The 22,970-nt window shown below is 38.7% G+C and overlaps 1 protein-coding gene across 5 annotated transcripts; it reads left to right on the top strand.

Moving 5' to 3' along the window:
- The first annotated feature begins 7,786 nt into the window (after positions 1 to 7,786).
- si:ch211-247j9.1 (rho GTPase-activating protein 24) lies at positions 7,787 to 22,858 on the top strand. 5 transcript variants are annotated; one of them, XM_053479151.1, is made up of 8 exons: positions 7,787 to 8,033; positions 15,879 to 15,992; positions 18,766 to 18,973; positions 19,140 to 19,269; positions 20,028 to 20,101; positions 20,203 to 20,324; positions 20,943 to 21,978; positions 22,221 to 22,858. In XM_053479151.1, the coding sequence occupies exons 1-8, from the start codon at positions 7,982 to 7,984 to the stop codon at positions 22,456 to 22,458; spliced, it is 1,974 nt and encodes a 657-aa protein (XP_053335126.1). In that variant the 5' UTR covers positions 7,787 to 7,981; the 3' UTR covers positions 22,459 to 22,858. The 5 variants fall into 5 exon arrangements, with proteins under 5 accessions (XP_053335126.1, XP_053335125.1, XP_053335129.1 ...); XM_053479150.1 differs by having other exon boundaries at positions 19,137 to 19,269; XM_053479154.1 differs by lacking the exons at positions 7,787 to 8,033; positions 15,879 to 15,992 and adding exons at positions 17,474 to 17,851; positions 18,383 to 18,533 and having other exon boundaries at positions 19,137 to 19,269.
- The last annotated feature ends 112 nt before the right edge of the window (positions 22,859 to 22,970 follow it).

Genomic DNA, 22,970 nt, shown 5'->3' with positions numbered 1-22,970 from the left:
CAAAACTTCAGTCCCGTTAAGCATCGAGTGCACTAGGTAGAGTGTACAAGCCCTCATTTATAATGACTCCACGTAGTGCACGTATACAAGGCAGGGTAGGTGATTCTGCACGCAGCCTTACTCTGACTTAAATTCTATTACAAAAGTCCATATGAATGGATAGGTGGCAAATTATTTGTTTTTCAGTATTTCTTTTTGGAATTGTTATACATTTTTAGACACAATTTAATGCATTCTTTACATTTCTGGTCGCAAGAATAAGTACAATGAATAAAAAGTATTTTATAAAGTAAAGGTATATTTACAAAAAAAGTTTGTAGAAATGGTTAAAAGGTTAAAACTTTAAAATAAGATGTCAGCTTTAATGTAATCAGTGTTGTTATTATTGATAATAATAATAATAATAGTAATATTCTTCTTATTATTCTTATTATTATTAATTTATTACATGTCAAGATGAACCCTTTAATTGTAATTTTACAACATTTTGTTTACATTTACATTTGGGCATTTGGCAGACGCTCTTATCCAGAGCGACTTACAAAAAGTGCTTTAAAGTTTACATCACTGGATACATACTTACACTGGGTTATGTTTAATGCAACAACATTATATGGTATTGGTTTCCAATGGATTGATGGCTAAATATTAGAAAACTGCACTAAAAAAATAACTAGATTTTGCAAGATTTTGAATCTACAGTCCTTTCGTCTTATTAAAATTAATGGGAAAAAGAGGATATAGAAATGTTTATGTTTACGCCTTGTTTACACCAAGTTGTACTTCTTTTACCGTCAGCCAAATACACTCCCTGTTCACTTATCTGTGTGAACCACAGATAAGAAATCGAACAAGTAAATTGGATAAAGATTAAGTTTTGCGTGTTAAAATTCACTTATATCACTTCTGCGCTGTTATTTCAGCTGTTACAATATGAACTAATCCCAGTAGTCGCTTATTTTAAAATGGATTATTAAATCTGACACATACCTGTTCATAACATCGCTTTTACTCAACATTTGGATTTCATTTATGGTGCAGGTTAAACTTTTCAAATTTAATTAAATTCAATTAAAATTTTATTTCTGTATAGCGCTTATAACTTTGTTGTTGTTGCAAAGCAGCTTTACACGATCAAAAGAAAGCATACAGGCAGATTTCTTCAGGCAGATAAACCTCAGGCAGAAATACTGCACAAGTTTCATTAAATTCTGCCTGGTCAGTTTTGTGTGATGCTGTGACAAAACCTGGCTCATAACTCATAACTCATAACTTTATAGCGTGCATCCCTTACTGTGTAACCATCATCATCATCATCATCATCATCATCATCATCACCTTTTATGTTATAATGTCAGGTAATTATATATCTGTTGAAACATTGGAACAGTATAAGGAGTGGCAGCAAGTTGAAATATTCTTCTTTAATTTCTTTAATAGATCATGAGCATCCTATTAATCTCAGAAGTCTGAAATAATCATTAACCTAAATGTAGAAAAAAACAAGACGTCATCATTACACTTAAATATTAGCAGGACCAATTTTGCTGAATAAATCAAATCGTTAATAGTAAATACAATGCCTCATTATTGTTTAGCTGATGCTTTTATTTTATTTTTTTTAAATAACACATTTTCATACTTCAATGTGTTGTGCCCCAGTGTCAAGGGCACCCTGATTCAAACTGAATTATATGGGCTTGCAGGAAACGTGTTGCAAACTTCCCTTTCACCTGATGATGGCAGCAGACTGTGTCAACACAACAAAAATCTTAAGGCCTCTTCTACCTCTGACTAGATAGATAGATAGATGAAGTCCAGATATCCAGCAGCAATAGAGACGGTAACATAAAGACAGGTTGTAGATGTAATTACACTGTGTTTCTTCTACAATTATTAATAATTTAACCTTTATGGAAGAAATATAGCAATATATTGTAAAATATAATGCAATATATTAAATAATTAGAATTAATAATAAATAACATTTCCAGGTATAGGAAACTAGTGCTTATATTTATTAATATATTACAATACAGTATATGAATATACTGTGTATATATATATATATATATATATATATATATATATATATATATATATATAGCAATTAAGATAATTGTATTTATACTTTATTGAAACTTTATGCATGTTTAAGGATTATACACACTTTTACTTTGTCAGTGTGCCTATAAAGTCCATTTTATTCAAACTACATTCAAATATAAGCATATTGTGAAAAAAAAGAATGATTTAAATATATAAAATTTCATACATTAAGATACATTAATACAATATATGGTCCTGTATATTGTGAATAGATTTATAAAAATATTTATATTCATCTTTAATTTATTTAACATATCCATTTGTAAAATGTATATATATATATATATATATATATATATATATATATATATATATATATATATATATATATATATATATATATATATACATTTTACAAATGGATATGTTAAATAAATTAAAGATGAATATAAATATTTTAACCAGTATATCAGAACATTAAATAATTTAATATGTTGACAGTTAATATATAGGAAAATATATTTTCTTTGCATAAGGGAAGAACAGGCATAAATAAATAATACTAATACTGTATGTATGTATGTATGCACTTTGAATTACCATTGTGTATGAAATGTGCTATACAAATAAACTTGCCTTGCCTTGCCTATGTAAATGCAACCTTAATGTGCAATTGTAATTGTATTTATGACTACGCATACAAAATTATTTACTGAATGATATTTAATCACAGCTTTAAACAAAATGTGTCAAAACAGAGAGAAGGGAAAATCTCAACAGAGGCTGCAAGCAATTACAAACACATGGTTCGGCTTATATTCTAGATTTATTCTTAAAACAAACAAATTGTATTGATACTAAAGTGCATTAACGCAGAACTATCTAAAAAAAAATGCAAAAATAATATATTTAACTTATCAGCTGATACAGTCATGGGAAATTTAGTGAATTATCTGTACGAAATAAACCAGAAATTATTTACAAATTTGCTTCTTAAGACATAGTTATTAGCGTATATGTGGTGAATCATCTCTCGTGCCCAGGGTGTGTTAGGACTGGCCTTGGATTACTTATGAGCCGCTTTACAAGCTGCAGATAAAAGAAAGAATAAATTTATATTTCGTTATTTTATTTTATTTCGTTTATACTAATCAGTTACTTAATGCATTGCTATTTACATTGATTTCAAGTGTAACTTTAAATCACTTATTAAAACAAAGTAGATAACTGTTTATTCTTACATCTTTTGCAATCGAATTAATTGTTCCGGACATGCCACGATATTCTAATCAGCCCTAACAAATGCTCTGTGCTCTAAAAGTGGAAGTGAGAATGGGATTGAATGAGTAGACACACACACATCTGAAATAAAAGTTCTTTCTGTTACACATAATGACACCATCATGCTTTGTCTCTTAAGGTCAGTGATACATGTGATTAGTCATTAAAATCTGACAGCACATACGTGTGTGTGTGTGTGTGGGTGGGTGTGTGTGGAGAGAGAGTGAGTCACTTCTGTGTTAAAGTCAGTATGTGAATAACTCGGTTAATGCAGTTTAGGGTAGGAGTGCGTCATAAAGCTAAAGCATAACGTCAGTGCTTCAAGACATTTTTACAACATTTATAATATATACTGTACAAGGGATAGGAATCTTCTCATATGCCTGATAAGATATTACAATACCGTTAATTTTGAGATTTTATATCAATAATATTAAATATTTTTCAGATTTTGTTAAACAAAATTAGTGAAAATTTTCAGTAATTCAGGTGAGGTCATCTTTATATTTACATTTGAGTATTTGGCAGACACCTGAGGGTTAAGGGCCCGGCTCAAGGGCCCAACAGTGGCAACGTGGTGGTACTGGGGTTTGAATCCAAGACCTTCCGATCCGTAGTCCAATGCCTTAACATTTTACTTCCCATCATTCTGAGAGAAGCTGGTACAGTAGGATTCCACACATTCTGTATCTTCCAGGATCACGGATCCTCCCTCTGCATGAAAACGCTCATTAAGTGAACAATGGAGGAGGTGGGAGTAGGAGGGAGAGTCATTAGAGAGGCATTAAGGAGGCCAGTATTTTTCTGGTGGATGTGTGAAGAGGTCTTGATCTTTCTAGGGATGGATGAAAGGGCAACATGAAAAATAGGAGACGGGTTGTGACCAAGACCTTCACCTCCATTGAGAGAAAAAATTTCCACTTGTACATAGATGGCTTCATTTACCCCTCTCTCGAACCATCTATCCCCTCTGTCCTCATTAGATGAAGGCACACTGCTGATTCCAGTCCTGAGTTTTTGCTTATGTTATAGTGCACTTTCGTTATTTTGGTGTCTGGTGTTTGGAGTGGACAAGTCTCTGTCTTTGTGTGTTTGTAGGTTTGAAGTGAACTGGTATGTGGTGCTTTCCAAAAAATCCTTTTAAGCTTCTCGGACGTTCCAGACACATATGGAAGGATAAGGTTTTTCTGTTGGCTCTTGGTCTCAGCTCTCTCTGCCATCCTTCTGTTGGATCTGGAAGCTATTTGAACAAAAAACGAAACATGAAAAAGAGCAATATAATAAGAGGTTTCCACAGTACAGTAAGTGATGATTTGGGACGCTATGTCATCTGCTGGCGTTGGTCCACTGTGTTTAATCAAGTCCAGAGTCAATGTACTGGGAGATTTTACAGCACATCATGCTTCCGTCTGCTCACAAGCTTTATGGAGATGCAGATTTCTTTTCCAGCAGGATTGGCACCATCGCACGGTGCCAAAACTACCACTAACTGGTTTTGTGCACATGATGTTACTGTGCTTGGTTGGCCAGCTACCTCGCCTGACCTCAACCCCATAGAGAATCTATAGGATGTTGTCAGAATTAAATAGAGAAACACCTGACCTAACAATACAGACGAGCTAAAGACTGCTATTGAAGCAACCTGGTCTTCAGTAACACCACATCAGTGCCAGGCTGAACGCCACCATGACATGCCACACTGATTCCAACCAGGCATCGAGTAACATAAATTAACAAAATTTCTGTATTATAAATCCTTTTCGATTGATCTTAGGAAGTATTTTGAGATACTGGAGTTTTGATTTTCATGAACTATAAGCCGTAATCATCAAAATGATATATAAAGAAGCACTAAACAGACACGCACAGAGTTACTACAGTACATTACACCTGTTATGTGCAAATATAGTATGTAGTGTGATAAACCAACCATCCAGTTATGCATCTGGAGTAAACAATTGCTCTGTATCATACAGAAAGAAGTGTTGTTTAGTGGTTCAGTGTAGAAAGTGAAACCAAAATGGCTGTTTTTTAGCGTTATACTGTCTCACATCAAACAATAATCATGTAAATTATTTATGTTTCTTTATAAGTATTGATACCTAAGTAACTGTAAGCTTCTATAAACATATGGCCTGTAAAAATTGTTGCTTAAATGAAAGAATTTCGTGCCAAATCAAGGATTTCCCCCCAAAATCTGTAGTGTCCGTAACCATGTAACATTCATGTTGCAATATCTTAACAATTTTGCATTTCAGAATAATACACTTTTTCAAGTTTACGTCTTCTCATGTGAAATCTAAATTGGCCAAGTTTGATCTGAATGACAGTTAAGATCATTGACAGACTTAAACAGCATGAAATGGTATTTAGCAAATGTATTTATTTTTATCTAATACACAAGAATCTAATCAGCTGTACTGTACAGTCTCTGGCCACTTTATTAGGTACTGTTTAATCCGCTAATCTGAGTATTGTTCCTGACCATGTTCATACCTTTATAATCACAGGATAAACGCTCCATGTCACAAAACTCATAATAATCTCACCTGACCTGAACAGGAGAATCAGCAACTAGTGTGTGATGCTCTCATGTTTCTATGGACCGACACGTCTAAGATATGTTTCCAGCAACTTGTTGAATCTATTCCATGAAGAATAAAGACAATAAATGTTTTAAAGGCCAACGGTGGTACTAGTAAGGTGTACCTAATAAAGTGGCCTGTGAGAAAAGAGGATTAAATCCTGATTTATCCAAATGAAACCAGTTCATTGTCCTCCCTGCCTGCTGTGCGGTGATGCTGTCTTTCATGCTGTAGGGGGCAAAAACAGTTTCGTGTCAGAGAGGAAGCAGTATTACTAAGGTACTATTTTTTAAAATATGTTTACAAAATTCCTTTACAACAGGTGGTTGTTTTGTTTGCCGTGTTTCAGTTCACACCACCGAGTCTCCTTCCTACAGTGGCACTTTCAATTCCCGAGACTGACATGTCATGAAACAGGAGGCATGATGAAGTGCGTGGGTGTTTGTTTCCTAGAAAAGTAGTCTGTGTGTGTGTGTTTGTGTGTGTGTGTGTGTGTTTGTGTGCGTGGTTTCATTTTCTGAAAAGCCTCAGCCTGAGTACATGAATGGCATGAGTCAGGCATATTGACATAATGGAAGATGAAAGCTTTCAGCATTAATTAGAATTGCCTCCAACAAGGTGGCTGCTGGAGTCAACCTCACACACACACACACACATTGTGCACAGAGGGCTACTACTCTCGAGTTGCACTTTGTACTGACACTCCATCAATATCTTGACAGGTGCTTTGTCTCTACAATCTGTGCACTGTATGTAAACAGGTACTACATGCTCGGTATGAACCGCCTCTGATGGAGCGTGTCGTCATCTCGCTCGCTCGTGAGATCTGATATGATATGATGAGTGTTGCATTAGGGGAATAAGACATTTGAGCATCCCGACCCACTTTTTGTGCAGCTTGTTCCTTAAGTATCTTGTAAACTATGTTGATGCACAGGCCACATGGTGGTGCAGCAGGTAGTTTTGAAGCCAAAGTCTTCGGCTCGGTCATGAATGGGCTTCCTTTAGATGATCTAGTTTCCTCCTATTGACCAAAAACATGCAGGTAGACGGATTAGCTTTGCTAAATTGTCCCAAAGTGTGAATGGTGCCCTGCAATCCAGGCTAAATTCTCCCATGAATCCCCGAATCCATTCACCAAGGTGTCTATTTTCCTTCGTCGACTTCTTTAGAAAAGTGAGACTGTAGACATCAGGCCGTGAAGCGCCACGGTGACATGCACAACAAATCAGTCCAACGGAAGCGCCTCGGTTTTTTGATGGCATGTGTAAAGTCTAGTCAGTCAGACTATTCCTTCTTCCAAATGAAGTGAGCCTCTTTCATCAGGATCAATACATCCACAACATCCCTGCCAGGCCAGCGGACATAAATCTAGTCTATGAACAGAGAGCGAGAGAGAGAGGGAAGGAGGGAGTGAGGGAGATAGACAAGATGGGAAACAGTCCGGAGAAAGAAAGCAAGAGCGTCTCCTCTTAGCGTAATGGAGAACAGTTCAAAAGTTTAACGCGCCGGCCACCCGCTCCTGTCTTTATAACCTCTTTGAGTCATTGCGCGCGGGTGAGGGCCGATCATGTCGATGGCTATTAAACCAAATGCTGGGTGGCGGCTCGCGGGAGGGAGGGAGGTTGCAGGGAGGTGGATGCATTAGGGAAATTGGTCCTGCTCGCCTGAAATGCCGTACTGTACCAAAGTAATTATAGCTGCTGAAGGGATGCTGAGGCCAGACTTTGGCTTAGTGTGTGTGTGTGTGTGTGTGCGTACGTATGCCGCAGAGACAGCGCCTGCCCCACCCTCGTATCTCCCCTAAGCACGAACTGCAAAAGGGGTAGAGCTGGATCTTTATTGATGGGATGCATGGGGAGAGAGATGTGGGGAGTTAGACGGATGGAGAGGCAGTTGAGCCGAACCATGGCAGTGCTGGGGAGTCCGCGTTCAGGAACGCCGCCGGCGTGGCCAGCCTCCGTTCCCCAACAACTCCATCGCTGACATGCAGAGAATGATAAATCCCAAGAGAGGACTAGAGATCCGACAACGCTAGGGTGCTACATGAGAAAGACACCTGCAGCATGGGACTCACCTGTTTCAAGTCTTGGAAGTTTAACAGCATCACGCAGAAAGGTGAGTGCGTCTACAGTACGTCTCGCATCTTTCGCCGCATCCATCACGGATTAGCTGGTTGGGTCGCGTGGGACGCCCGACCTTGAGTGCGGAATCGCCCTGCGTGGCGTCTTGGAGAGGTTAGGTCTGGTGAAATAAGAGTTAAGTTGTATTAACTAACTAAACGACAGCGCTTCGGGAGATTGATTAATAAACCGAGCTCGGGATAAATGAAGCAGGTTTGAGCTTTGGCCTAATAATTAGGTTTGCAGAAAACCGCAGAGCACTCCAATAGTGACTTGTCCATCACTTTAAGCGGTGTTATCAATTCAGTCTCGATCAGTATTGGCAGCTTCAGCATGCCAGACACCAGGCAAACAGTTATCTGGCTGGACTCTAATCCTGATTCTGTTTGATGGCTTACAGACACGAAAGCCCATGGAGAAGTATCCAAAGTGGCATTAACAGTTCGGTGATTTGTGGCGTTATGAAGGCCTGAGGGACGACGAGAGTGTTGCTGAATATAATGAACTGGTGGACACTTGGCAAATATTAAACAGTAAATCTCTCTATAGTAGTACATGGAGGAAAAAGTGAAGTCTTTAATAATGGTCTTAGTTTCTCTCCCAACACTAAGGAGAACTGTAGTGGTTGACATTACATTAGACCCTGGTTAGGCTTATTGCTTTAACTGTCACACTTGTTGAAGCAACACCATTCAAGCACACATGAATTTCTTCAGATAGTAAATACAAACAAGGACGTCTCATCAGAGATTTCCAATATCGACTTCCGGTCGTTATAAAAAAAAAAAAAAAAAAGGATTTGAAGTTTATTTATACGTGTAAATGCTTAAAATATAAATACATTAAAAATATATTTAATACTATCAAAATGTTTTTTTTTTTTACAATACTTATATATCTGAATTCAGTCGCATGCTTTAAATTAATGCTTTACATACTCTAAGTTAAAAATATTAGGTATATATAAGCTAAAATATTCATAACTTACTTAAGTAATTAAAAAATATATATAAATGTATACGTGTCTGAATATATATATATATATATATATATATATATATATATATATATATATATACATATATATATATATTCAGACACGTATACATTTATATATTTTTTTTAATTACTCAAGTAAGTTCTGAATATTAAAAAAAATATATAAATGTATACGTGTCTGAATATATATATATATATATATATATATATATATATTTTTTTTTTTTTTTTTCAGACACGTATACATTTATATATTTTTTTTAAATTACTCAAGTAAGTTCTGAATATTTTAGCTTATATATACCTAATTTTTTTAACTTAGAGTATGTAAAGCATTACTTTATATAATTAAAATTATATAATTATAATTATATAATTAAACATATTACACTTTATTACTTGATCTGTTGTAACCCTGATTAATAAAGCACTTATTTAAAATAAATACATGGAAATGTAATATTTTTTTCCACACTTTGTAAATAGAGAATTATTTTAGACATGTAAAACATTACATTAATATGGTTAACGATGCAGAACCCTATTATCAACCAGTTGAGTAAGCATTTTGAGTCTATTGGTAAAATTAACTAATTATTATGGCACCATAACTAAAATGATTTGGTCATATTAATTAATTACAGTAGCAAGCGAAATTAAACTGAGCCATTAAATATCGTCTCTAAGGGCCACACCCAGAAATACTCTATAGTATATATGTATTACATCACATGACTTCCCCCACCAATTAACACCACTTCCTAACATCATCATGCCTACTCATGACTTGTTGGCCTCATTAAAACCACACACCACTCAAAAACAACTACCCACGTTGCATCTTTTATCAGATAATCGCATCATTTACCTGTAGGAGCAATGCACTGTACATGCGCATGATTACTAAATAGCTTATTTTTTCTCGTATCTGTCAGTGAAGACCAGAGAAGGACCGCTGAGATGATGTTATTAAGCTGGTGGAGCATTCTGAGAGTACACACTAACTGCTCTGGTCCACCTTGCAAGAATACATTTAGAGACCACAGCTCATCTCTGTCCAAGCTCAAAGTATGTTTATCATGCTCCAGCACTCCATCAGTGCCAATTTCTGACTGCCGCTGTTGGGTGGCTATTTTTAGCCACCTCGCTGGGCTTAAACACCATCTGATACACACTCACACCAGGGTCAGAACTGTACATTGTACTCATTTACTGGTGCATTCACAATAAAAAAGTTCCACTTGGTCATTTTATAGCTGCATATAAACTGCAGATGTACCTAATAATTTGTCAGTCAAACTTAACCAGCACACTGGGGTCCATACGGAAATCGCATTTTGAATTAAGATTCAGAGAAAGCTTTCTCAGTGGCACTCAAGGTTCCAGTAAAACATGTTGCTCACTGACAGCCAAGAAACCAGAGCAAGGATGATTCTCTACTTTCAATTTCATGATCAGTTACTCGTCAGTTATTTCTGGTCGGGTCAGAACGTTCTTCCTCTTATGCTTGTATTCGTCATCCTGCCATGTTGGCGTCATGTGTGACAAGATTCAGAGGAAGTGTGTTTTTTTCTTTTCTTTTACATTTCTGAACAGATGGCTTCAGGTAATTACGCCGATGCACCGTCATGCTATATGTAAACAATATTATACAACAGGTACTTCTGACCAAGAATTCTGATTGGGCGAGAGCCATTCCATGAGTGGTGATAATATACGGTAACAGCATTGGGATGTTTAACTATATGTATCAGGTGTTGTACAATCGTTAATTACATTAACTGTCGGTCATAGAATGGGTGAAAGTAGGTCTGTACGTTTCCCAGTACTGGATAGAGGGGAAGCAAGAAATCACATCTAGGGGAAATCATTTAGGGGCGATGGTAGCTCAAAGGGCTAAGGCACTGAATTACCAATCGGAAGGTTGACGGATCAAGCCCCAGCTCCACCAGGTTGCTATAGTTGGGCCCTTGAGCAAGGCCCTAACCCTGTCTGCTCCAGGGGCGCTGTACTATGGCTGATCCTGCGCTCTGACCCCAGGGAATTGCACTGCATATTTGAAAAATAAATTCACCTTAACTTATAACTAATATCTGATGATGTTAAGACATGTTAAACAACACTTTGACCCTTAGGAATTGCTGCTAAGATGTTCCAAGTTGCCCCCGAACTGTCCGTGTATTGTCTACGGTTACTGCAAGCTACAAAGCTAACTAGTGCCTAACACAAGGCTGAATCCCAAATCCCTCACTACTTGGTTTGTCATAGCATACTAGCGTTTCATTAAGTGCTATTTGGGATTCAGTCTAAGAACCTTAGATGTTAGCTGATATTCCAAACCAGAATAAGTGGACCTCTAAAGTTATAATGGTTCATTCTCCCCACCTTTTGGCTACACAGTACCAGTAAGAATTTAAAGCTACTTTCATCCCTGTTAATTACATTAACTGTTGGTCGCCAACAAATCATAATCAATAATATCTGTGGAACTGTTGTATAAAAGCTATATCATACTCGAGGTCATGCTGTTGTGCTAAACATCAGCATGGATGTCATGCAGTCGTAGGAAAAAAGTGCTAAAAGTCTCAATGAGCATCACTTGTATGACAGACTCATCACAATCTAAGCCTACCAATAAACAATAAAAAAAAAAAACTAATTTAACAAAGTGAAGTATTCACTCGTTGATAGTGATGCTCACTGTAAGAAGGACTTTACTTAACATTGGTAAAAGAGTCTCTGGTGTCAGGATTGTGTAACAGTAAAGTGTAAGGAGGAAGAAGTTTAGGAGTTATGGCTTCTTGGTCACATATACATTTCTATGACCAAAATGAGAACAGGAAGTCACATGTTTTAAAGACGTTCTCTAACTATAATGGAATAAAAAGTAAACGTCATGCTTTAATACATTTTAAATGGTTAGTGATGTCAAACTGAACCAAAGGAATAAAACACAACAGGAAGCGCTCTTGAAAAATAATAAGCATGATTATGGTAAAGGCTATATACAATAAAAAATATTATTTTTAAATAGTTGATACTTAAGCCACTTCTCATTTCTTTATATTAAAGTAAATAAAATTAAATGATGTCGATAAAATTAAAGAAATACGAACAAATGTTTTACTGCAACATACTGCAGACACCTAAAGAAACAATCGAAAATTTTTTGTTACATAACAACCTCAACAGCAACTCATTTCCTCTTGCGTCTGTTCCAACATTCATCATCACCGGTATACTAATCACAGGCCTGATCATCTGTCATCATCTGGACCAATTTCGTCCATGGTACTGGTACTATGCCTTCAATTAGATGGATTTTTTTTAAGTTTGAATGATTTATAGGTCACAGTGAGGCTAAACAAAACCAATTAAACAGCATTGCTCTAAATCTGCTCAGCTACAGGTTTCATACAAACTAAAGACAGCTGCCTAAAGCCTTCCACTTGTACTATTAAAGATTCGAACAGTCACAAGAATCTTTTTGTCATTTTTTGTAATTATTTTGTGATAAGTATTTCAGATGAACTGGATTGGATTTGACGTGTCTGAATCACTCCTTTACAAACTATACAAAAGACTTTAATATTGAAATGTATTTATTTATTTATTTATTTATTGGGGTGGGGGTATTCCCCCGATTTTGTCCTTAAATTTGTCGTGTCCATTTCCTTCCCCTCACTAGGGGATCCACATTAAGGCTACTACCACTCAGTCGAGAGGGTCGATAACTATCATGTGTTTCCTCCGGACCACGTGAAATCAGCCGATGCATCTTTTCAAACTGCTCGCTCACACACCGTTGGGGGCGGCGTAACACACTTTTAGGACAGCACTATCCGCTCCTTCCTCTTGCGTGATCTCACAGACACCCCTGATTGGCTGTAGAGCCTTGATTAATGTGGGAGCACTATGTTCCTCTCATCCCTTCCCTCTGAGGGACCTCGGCCAATCAGCTCTCTCTAGACCTCCAGCTGCAAGATTCACCCAGGAGTCGAACTCTCAATCTCCGGATGATAGGGCGAGCACTTGACCACTGCACCATTCAGAGGCTTTAATACTAAATACTTAATTCAAGTTTCAAAGAACTTTATTAATCCCAGAGGGAAATTGTTTCTGGGCCAAAAATTGTTACTGGGCCGAACCCGGACTCTGGAGGTGCATGGCGACGGTGATAACCACCCAGCCGCCGTGCTGCCAGATGAAACAGTTAAAATAGTAATTATAAAATAATCTTCAAATCAACAGTCTTTACAACATTTACTAGTAAAAAATGAATAAAAATGTACACAAATTAAGCATGTGTAATTGCTCAGTATTTTTAAAGCACAAGTATGATTTATGTTAACTTCTCCTCCATGGTAAGATTGACCACTGCATAAAGTTGCCCTACAATCTCTCTAAGCTTAATTAACTAGTTTTATTAATGCTTTAAGGTAAAAGGATCATGTACACCTTTTTTTCCAATCGAAGACTTCTTGTCAATTAAATTATCATACGCTTGTATTCCTTTTTACTTCAAAGTAAAGCAAGCTTTTTATCTCTAATCTAGCAGAAGCAAATTCTCCTAGACTAATCTGTTTAAGCTAGACTTCCTAACCAGCATGTCTATGCTCTTATCTCTACACGGCAGTGCAGCTGATAAAGAATTCAGGCCCTCGTTTTGAAGAACGAGCAAGGGGAGCACTAATGCCACTGAGAGAGCTACAAATGTTCACTTACATTAAACTCAATTTAAGCTTGTTGCCCAGTGCATCAGTGATTCTCTGCAGCCTGTAGGGATGTCCGCTATCTCCTTTTAATATCATTAGGCTATGGTAGGTCTTACTATCCATGCTTGGAACAAAAGAGGTATTGATAAACCACTTAGCTGGTTTTTACTGTTCTCTGTAGGTGGATGAAAGTGTCTCGCTGAAATTAATTACCACGCGCGCTCAGCAAATGTGAGCGGAATGTAGAGCGCAGTGTAATTGTGGCCGAGCCCCATTCTGTGATTAATAGTCTCCTCCAAGGAACGTATGGGAAAGAAAGAAAGGAGGAAAGAATGAAAGAGCCAGATTTTAAATTAAATTATGAAAATCAATGCGGTGCTCTTCTGCTTTTGAACTTTAGTCGTATTTAAGGATAAGAAATGGGCACCCGATTGTCCAGAGGCCATTATCTCAATCTAAGACTGGGTGAAAGGACAGCTTGACCGTGACACATAGGGAAACTTCTTAATTTAGCCTATTCAACTTGTACTTAGAAACTTAATGTCTGCTTTTCAGCCTGAGAAAAACAGATTCAGTATGGCTCTTCTCCTTGTTACCTGTTTTTTTTTTTTTTTTTTTTTACAAAATGTCTCTCAAAATTTAAACCGGGTCTTGTGATGAAATTTCTTGTGAATGAAGGCGTATGAACAATTGCCTTGTATGTTGATTAGACTCTTAGTTGTAGTAAAACATTTTAATGAAGCAAACGTTTAAAAAAAAAACAATCTGTCTCGGAACTCACTGAAATTATTCCCGTGAATATCCTTGAAAATCGACGGATAACTCGTCGCAAAGTTGCGGAAGAGACACATCTGTCTGTGGAAACTGTACACACGATCATTCACCAACACAACTTACATGTTACAGGAACTCGTTTGAAAGTTATTGCCACATCTGCTGTATAGTCCTGACCTTGCTCCAATCCATTTCCACATGTTTGGGTTATTAAAGGGGTTCCTGGGAGGCCAGCGTTTCAGACATGAAGCAGGCTTGTACTCAGGCTTGATAATAAGTGCGATAAGTGCATTAGTGCATAAGACAGGGTTATACAGAGAAATTAAGGTAGTTTAAGGGAGTATCTCATAAATGTGTTCGGTTATTCTGGGCAATCAAAAGTCGCTTGTATATATTTGCTCAGATAACCTTTACGATCTGAAGCCATTTTGTAGTTTTCTAAATAAATTCTTTCAAAGTATGTGTTACTAAAACAATTGATTGTGCTCATTAGGAGAGCAATATTTGTCCTAGACTTTGTCCTACTCCTACAGACCTTTTAGACTTTGTCATCCATGATTCCCTTCCCTAATAGTCATGCTAATTTTAATAAACTGAAATAGACACAGCAAGGGTATTTTGATGTCACCCACTCAGCCACCCCACAGGAGCCATCCTTACATCTGAAGGTTCCGGACAATGCAGGAAGGAAAGATGTCTGGCCTCCATGTCTGGCTGATGGGTGGGTATGGAGTGACTGCGAGGAAAAGAAAATCACAAGATTACAGGCTCTTGAAATGAAAACAAAAAGGCAGCTTGCTATGTTACCAAGAAACTAAACATTCCTTTATAAGAACGCTTGAACGGGAACCACCTGAACATTCCTGTATAAGAACCCTTAAAGTTAACTACACTAATGTATACCTCTGAGTGTCTTACTGGCTCTTAAAAAAATTCCAAAAATGCTAAATAAACTTCTCCTCACAGAAAACTGTTATTCATGTTTATTAAATCTATTTGTGTACGTGAGCTGTTACTATAGCAATGCTAATGTATTAAAGTTTGTTAATAAACTATCCATGCTTGATATAAAAGAAGGAAAAGAAAAAAACTTTTTTCAAAGTTTGAACTGCTCTGAAATGTTATGTTGAGCATGACCGAACATCATGATGACGTTCACTGGAGCCTGTTCGAAGGCTCTCATTTCAAAAAACACTTTCTTCAATTCTCTTGATCTAAAACATGAAACTCTAGATGATTCCTATTGATTTATTTCCAATTTAGTCAAACCAGCTCCAATGACCAAACGTTACAGTTCTCTGATTCCCCCCCCACACACACATAACGACCCACTCCCTTTCTCTCTTTGATAGGAAACAGAGATGTCTTAGTCAGCCCAGGATCATACTTCTTCCTGTCTAACAGTTGCGGTCAAGGAGATGAATGGCTAAAGAGCCTCAACAAGGGAGTTTGGATACCTTTTACAGGTAACCGCACACATGCTGACACGGACATGTCTCTGGAACATCCTGCAGGAGTTCCCCTGATGGTACCCCTGATAAAAAAAAACACTATGATAAAAATGTTTGGGCCAAATATCTCCAACAGAGGCGACATCCCGTTAAGGATTCAGGTCATAACACATTCCACAGACAGACACTCATGGTCTGACACAATACCCATATTACGACGAAACATCCTAGACATTTTCATTGCATTAAACAAATCACTGTCCTATTGTCTACTGCTTGGATACCACAATATATTTCTACAAAACAACCACGTATCTCTAAAACTGATGCTATTCCAAACTGGTTAAAAAAGATTTGAGGCCACAAGCAGAGAATTATCTGAACTGGAAAAGACGGGGAAGTTTTAGCACTGCCACTAGACTTCACACACTTGAAAACCTCTTGCTGCTCAACAGATATAAACCTCATGGTATAAACAGACGATTCTGGATTACAGTTCTTCCACATGCCCTTCATGAACTATTTCAGGTCGAACTAAGTCCAGGCAGATCAGAGTACAAAATCCCCGTCTGGCCTCCTGGCTTGGAGTGTGTGTGAGAGAGCGAGAGAGAGAGAGAGACAGGGAGGTGTTTTGGGAAGCAGTTCAATTTGGCAAAATGCCTAATTCCACCAGAGTTACAGCACACCTCTACTCTCTCAAGTGAGCTGTCAGCTCTCTATCATTCTCTACCAAAGCAACGAAGTGTCATACACCAACACTACTACAAGGTTTGCCTGTTACTGGTTCCGTACAATCCTATCGATCAAATAACACGTCCTATGTTTGCCTGGGGGAGCTGTTTAAAGACTGCAGATCACACTCTGCCGAGTCCCCATCCCTCGTTTCCCAGGAGAGATTAACATTCCCAATGAATTCCCCACATAACCTCCTAGCCACAATTGCTCACCAGCCTGGGGCACCTACATGGAGAAAGATTTTCCTTCATGATAACACACAAACACACACACACTCAAGTTCTTTACATGTTAAGTCTCAGGAGCCATTTTGGATTCGTCATTCGGAGCCAAGTTACCTAAACATAAAAGGAGTTGAGGGAGTGTCCACGGTGGTCCAGTGGGAAGTGATTGGAGACGGGTAACTACGGTTAAGTTAGTAAGCATGGGTGAAGGGGGTAGCGTGAGACAAGGTGACAAACAGAGGAGAGAGTGGCAACAACAACCACAAAAAACCTGGCAGAAAGGGTAAAGAGGGTGGGTTAAAGGCTGCATGTTCTAGCTCATTTATTTTAGTCAATCTGTGACAGTGGTGTTCAGTGTTAATGATTTATGGACAGACGAGAAGGATAGGGAAAGAGGGAGTCGGCGCCACTTGGCCACGCTCCAAAGAGCCTGAAGTGGGGTAGTTTGATACAGGGGTGAGGAAAGGACAGAGGAGGACAGAGATAGAAGGAGTGAGAGAGAGAGAGAGAGAGAGAGAGAGAGTGTGTGAGGGGAAAGAGAGCAAGAGCTTAAAGGCAAAGGAAAATGTAAGAAGACAGGTAGGACAAAAGAAACACATGGCATAAGACTACAAACATGTGACATGGGGGAGCTGAGAAATTCCAGAAGTACTCGGAGAACTAGCAGCCTCAAATAAGGAGGTTCCAGTTTGCGTCACTGGAAACTCCTTAAGACAATTAGACGTTCTTCTCATCAAAGGAAGAAAAATACAGGCACGGATTATGATAGACCAAGCCATGTGATCTGGATGTTCGAAAGTGGCTGTAAGGGAAAGAAAATGTGGATCACCAAAGTTGACAGGACATGCACTAAGGAAGAGAAGAGGTGCTGGACTTACTTACACTCCGGGAGGACTGGACAAGTCTGAGCTAGTGGTACGTTCATAAAGAGCTGAAACAGAAACCACAGCTTTCTATCTTCTAACGTTCCGTTCCATAGCGGATATGTTCATCTGAGTCTTGGATTAAGTTAAGTTTAGATTTAGTTTTTTAAAACATATTTTTGTATTGGCTAGTTTATTAAAACCTATATATATATGAGACATAATACAGTAGAACAATGCCTCCTGTTAAAGAAGAAGATTTGTTGTCACCGTCGGAATGCTGATAGATCTGATTAGCACGCATATTTGAGCTTGTGGGTCACTGCACATAAACAGAACAAGACAAGGACTGCCTCTTCTCCAGCTCCAAGGCTAACAGACCGCTAGGGTTTATCCATTTACCTGCGTGTGGAAAAGAAGGAGACGAAGAAGAAGACAGAGGGAAAAGATAAGCAGGACTCACTATACTAAAAAAAAAACCCCACAACCTCAGAACGAGCAATAGGCAGAAGATATCTTTAACTGCATTTGTGCATTCTGGGACACGGAGTCATTCTGAGATGCTGTGATTTTAAAACTGTAGGAGGGTGTGCATCTGAGAAACGAGGACGCGAGATAGAAGCGAGGAGGAGAGAAGAAGATGCCTGAGAGCAAGCAGGCAGTCCACCGAACTGGGAGCTACCTCTCTAACTCTGCTTACAGAAAAATAAAAAGGGTCCTGAGCTTCAGAAGGCGTGAGTATTTCAAGCTTGTGAAATACACAGAGATGTGCTGAGAGATTTTGGTGCAGTGCTGCGGCACCTCAAACAGTGCTCACGATTTATTATCTTTGATCTACATGCTGATGCTGCATGCGTTCCGATATGATTGCTGCATCGTAACCCTTTGAGGTTTAGTAGGTAGGAACCAAGGGGTTTGATCAATTACAATTCCACCCCTGCGTTTTTTTTATTTTCTCTCTCCAAGGTGTGTTTGGGCAGAGGTTGGAGGAGACAGTGCTGTATGAGCGTCGGTATGGAGACCACATGGCTCCTCTTGTGGTCGAACAGTGTGTGGACTTCATCAGGGAGCAGGGCTTGATGGAAGTCGGGCTCTTCAGACAACCGGGCCAGGCAACGCTTGTCAAAGAGTTGCAAGAGGCTTTTGATGCTGGTGAAAAACCTTCCTTTGATAAGTAAGGAACATCTGTTTTTTTTTTGTTGTTGTTGTTTGGACATGCCATTTTGGTGACATGATATATCAGCTGTATTACTCACACCATGCCAAAAGATGAACAACAAAGACAAGATGTAGCACAAAATACATCAGCATTCAGTTATTTTGTGTGTGTATCTCAGCAGCACAGATGTCCACACAGTGGCCTCGCTGCTGAAGCTGTACCTTAGGGAGTTGCCTGAACCGTTAGTACCTTTCTCTCGCTATCAAGAGTTTCTTATATGTGGCAAAAAAATCTCCTCAGACAGGGAACAGGTAATTACTGCAACTTATATTTTGTTAAATTGTAGTTTGATGAACAGATTATGTCATTTAAGAGATATGTTTTTGTTTTTAATCAAATCATTACCTACCTGAAGTTAAAGTCTTTTAATAATACATACAGTGCTATGAAAAAGTAGAACCCGAGTAAATACAAAATGCAGATTTTAAATTATGCTTTCATTTATTAAGGGAAAAAAAGCTTTTCAAACCTACCTGGCCCTATGTGAAAAAGTAAAGAGCTTCAAGACCTAGAAGACTTAATACAATTGATGAAACCATGAATTCTGCGCTCTACTAGAAAATCCTGAAAGCGAATGTTCGACCATTAGTTTGTGTGTTAAATTAAAGTTTCCAATTGAGGTCTTAAACAGACAGTTCTTGCACAAAAACCCTCCAACGTGTCTGAATTAAAACAATCCTGCAAAGAAGAGTGGGTCAAAATTCCTCCACAGCAATCTAAAAGACTCATTGCCAGTAACTGCAAATGCTTGACAGCAGTTGTTGCCCCAACGGTGGCATAACTAGGGTTTAGGGGCCATTACTTTTTTTAAATAGGGCCAGGCAGGGTTGGAGAGTTTTTTTCCTTTGCTAAATGAAATAATCAGTTAAAAACTATATTTACTCTGGTTATCTTTTTCTAATATAAAAATTTGTTTGATGATCTGAATAATTGTGACAAATGTGCAAAAAATATATATCAGGAACTGGCAAATACATTTCCACCATATAACCTTCTTGTCTGACATCAGGGATTGATAGAATTACGAGACCTTCTTCACGAGCTCCCTGTAGCTAATTTTAAACTGCTGAAGTACATCTGTCAGTAAGTGCTATATTTCATCTTGTAATAATCATTGCTATGAAATCAGTGAATTTCTGTGGCTCCATCGTGGACAATTACTCATCTTTATGCCCTTGTTGCAGGTTCTTGAATGAGGTCCAGTCCTTCTCTAGCACCAATAAGATGAGTATCCAAAACTTAGCAACTGTCTTTGGACCAAACATTCTTCGACCTAAAGCTGAAGACCCTGAAAGTATAATTGGGGGTACGACAATTTAAAAACCTGTATTTAAAGAAAAACAGCAAGAAACAGAGGATGAGAAAGAGAGAAAGTACTAGGCAAAGTTTATTAGACCTTTAGTTTAATAGCCTTACCTGAGAAATCTAATTTTAGCACTGTCGCCTTGCTAACCTAGGTGTGGGTGTTCAAATCTTGCTTCAGGTCTGCATGGGTAGAGTTTGTCTCTCACAGTTTAAAGACATGCGGTGTAGGTTGATTGGTATTTCCAAATTGGCCCAAGCATATGAATTTGTGTGCTTGTTCCCTACGTTGGGTTGGTACTCCATCCAGGATGTACCCCACCTTGTGCCCGGAGTTCCCTGGGGTAGGCTCCAGATCCCACCATACACTGAATGAACGCTGTATAGAAAATAATGTTTGGTATCATTTAGGCACTACTTATGGAGAATAATGATTATTCTGTGCATGGTGGCAAATACCTAGAAGGACAAAGTGGATATAGTCTATAAGTTCAAGTGGACCAAAATATGATCATGACTAAGAACACGTGCCTCATATATTCTGATGATAGGACTCTGGCAGTGACATTTAATTTATATCCCTCATACTTGAATGACCACGTTTCCTGACATTTCTCTCTAGGTACGGCTGTAGTGCAGCATTTGATGTCAGAGCTGATCAGAGAGCACAATGTGCTCTTCTCAAGAGGAAACAACCACAAGACACCAGGGACATCTGGACCAGTTTTTGCTTCTACACATAGACAAGGCAGCCAGGTAGGCTGGCTGCACACCAAGCCTACTACTCATCCAAGAGAGACTCAGCTAGAAATGAACAGTGGGTGTGTGGCCCAACCCGCTCAGACTTTTAAGCCATGCTCCCGGAAATTCTCTCTACCTCTTATGAATGAACGGAGATTTTCTTCACCGAATTTTCACACTCCGCATCACCTACCGGAGATACAGCAGCAAAAAATGGAAGTCTCTTCTCAGGCAAGCTCAGCTCTTATTCATGAAAACCACAGGCCATCGATCTCATCACAGGAGCCTTCTCACTCTGGACTTGTGCCTTCCCTCACCACACCACCTACTGGCTCTTCCTCAACTATTACAGAGGCAGAAGTTGTGCATGAGGTCTGTTTGCAGTCGAAAAGCTGGCTTGGTCTGGAGCAATGTGTCTGGGAGACGGACCGAGCTCTAGGGGACAGCGGTGGGAGCAGTGAAGCTAAGGACAGCACGTTATCGGTGTATGACAACATGGTAACTGGGGTGCAGATGGACGACTGCGTAGAAGAAGGGGAAGCTGGCACTGGGATAGTAGACTTGGAGGGTGGTACTGCTAGAATGGCTGACAGCACCAGTTCCTGGTCCTCCTGTGAGATTCTGCTTGGGAATGGGTTCTCTGGAAGTTGTGGAACGGCTAGCCCTTGCCACAGCTCTGTATGTTTCCCTTCTTTCAGGTCAGACCTTGGGGAACGTGACTTGCACTCCAACTCCCCAACTTCTTCCACTGCCCCGACAGATGCCCCACTGAGTACAGGTAGCAGTGAGGTTTTTCTTCCAAATGCTCCATCGGATTCACAAGACCCCACTTCCTCTCAAGCGATACAGTGCCTCCTGGTTGGCCTACGGCAACAAATGGCCAGACAGAAAGCAGAGTACGAAGCCAAGATCAACAGGTAAGAACACCTGTATCAGAGTTCCAAAACTACTAACACATGAAACCTCAGTTCTCAGTACATTTCTAGGCTTTTCAGAATAAACACACAGGAAACTTTAACGTTTATGATCACAATCAGATCCTTAGATTGATGATCAGAATAAACAACTTTTTGTTAAACACCAAAAAAGTCTGATATGCACTTTGGCTTCTTTGAGAGATTACAGAAAATTCACCATATGTTTAAACCATCTGTTAAAGGTTGGAGCAGCGAAACGAGGCCCTCCAGGGGCAGGTAGCGGGACTGCGTGCAACTCTGGAGCAACAGCGCCGAAGCGTCAGCGTCACCGAAATCAAGATGCGGAACATGGAACGAGCCCGGGCTGACGCAGACCGACGGAACGCTGCACTCCAACAAGAAATGGAGCAGTTCTTCGACACGTTCGGAGAGCTGAACTCTGAAGCTCAGAAAACAGAGCGAATCATTCAAAGTTTCTGAGACTCGATCTCTCGATGCTTTCTTACTGGGACTTACTTTAGTGACACCTAAAATTTCTTTTTTCTGGCATGTACAAATGTTAAAATGTTGACTGGACCAAAGTGAGAGAGAAGGGGAAGGATCCAAAGTAGTAAAAAAATGAGACACGCATGTCTGAAAAATGCCAATGAAGAAAAAAAAAAGACAATGAAATGATCAAGCATGGTGTTACAAAATACACAAAGAAAGAGTCAATTCTTGAGTGTACACTCAATAACCTTGAGACTGTTTAAACCTTGATGTAAGACTGAAGTCCTAAACTAACGATTTAAGTGACAAATTAAGAACAATTGTATTTATAACCTTAAACAGTCACATAGGTCTGTATTTAAAAATAATAAAAAGAGGTCATAAAATAAAAGATGCATTTATAAAAAAAAATAAAATGTGTAAGAAATGTATAAGAAGAGCCTTTCATTTAAAGTCTTTTATTTGGCAATTCGTTACAGATTATTTCTTTTTTGCCCCCCTCA

The sequence above is a fragment of the Clarias gariepinus genome, chromosome 19 (genome assembly GCF_024256425.1).
Source record: "Clarias gariepinus isolate MV-2021 ecotype Netherlands chromosome 19, CGAR_prim_01v2, whole genome shotgun sequence".
NCBI lineage: Eukaryota > Metazoa > Chordata > Actinopteri > Siluriformes > Clariidae > Clarias > Clarias gariepinus.
Note: the sequence above shows the minus strand (reverse complement) of the source record. Positions and strands in the feature narration are given on the sequence as shown.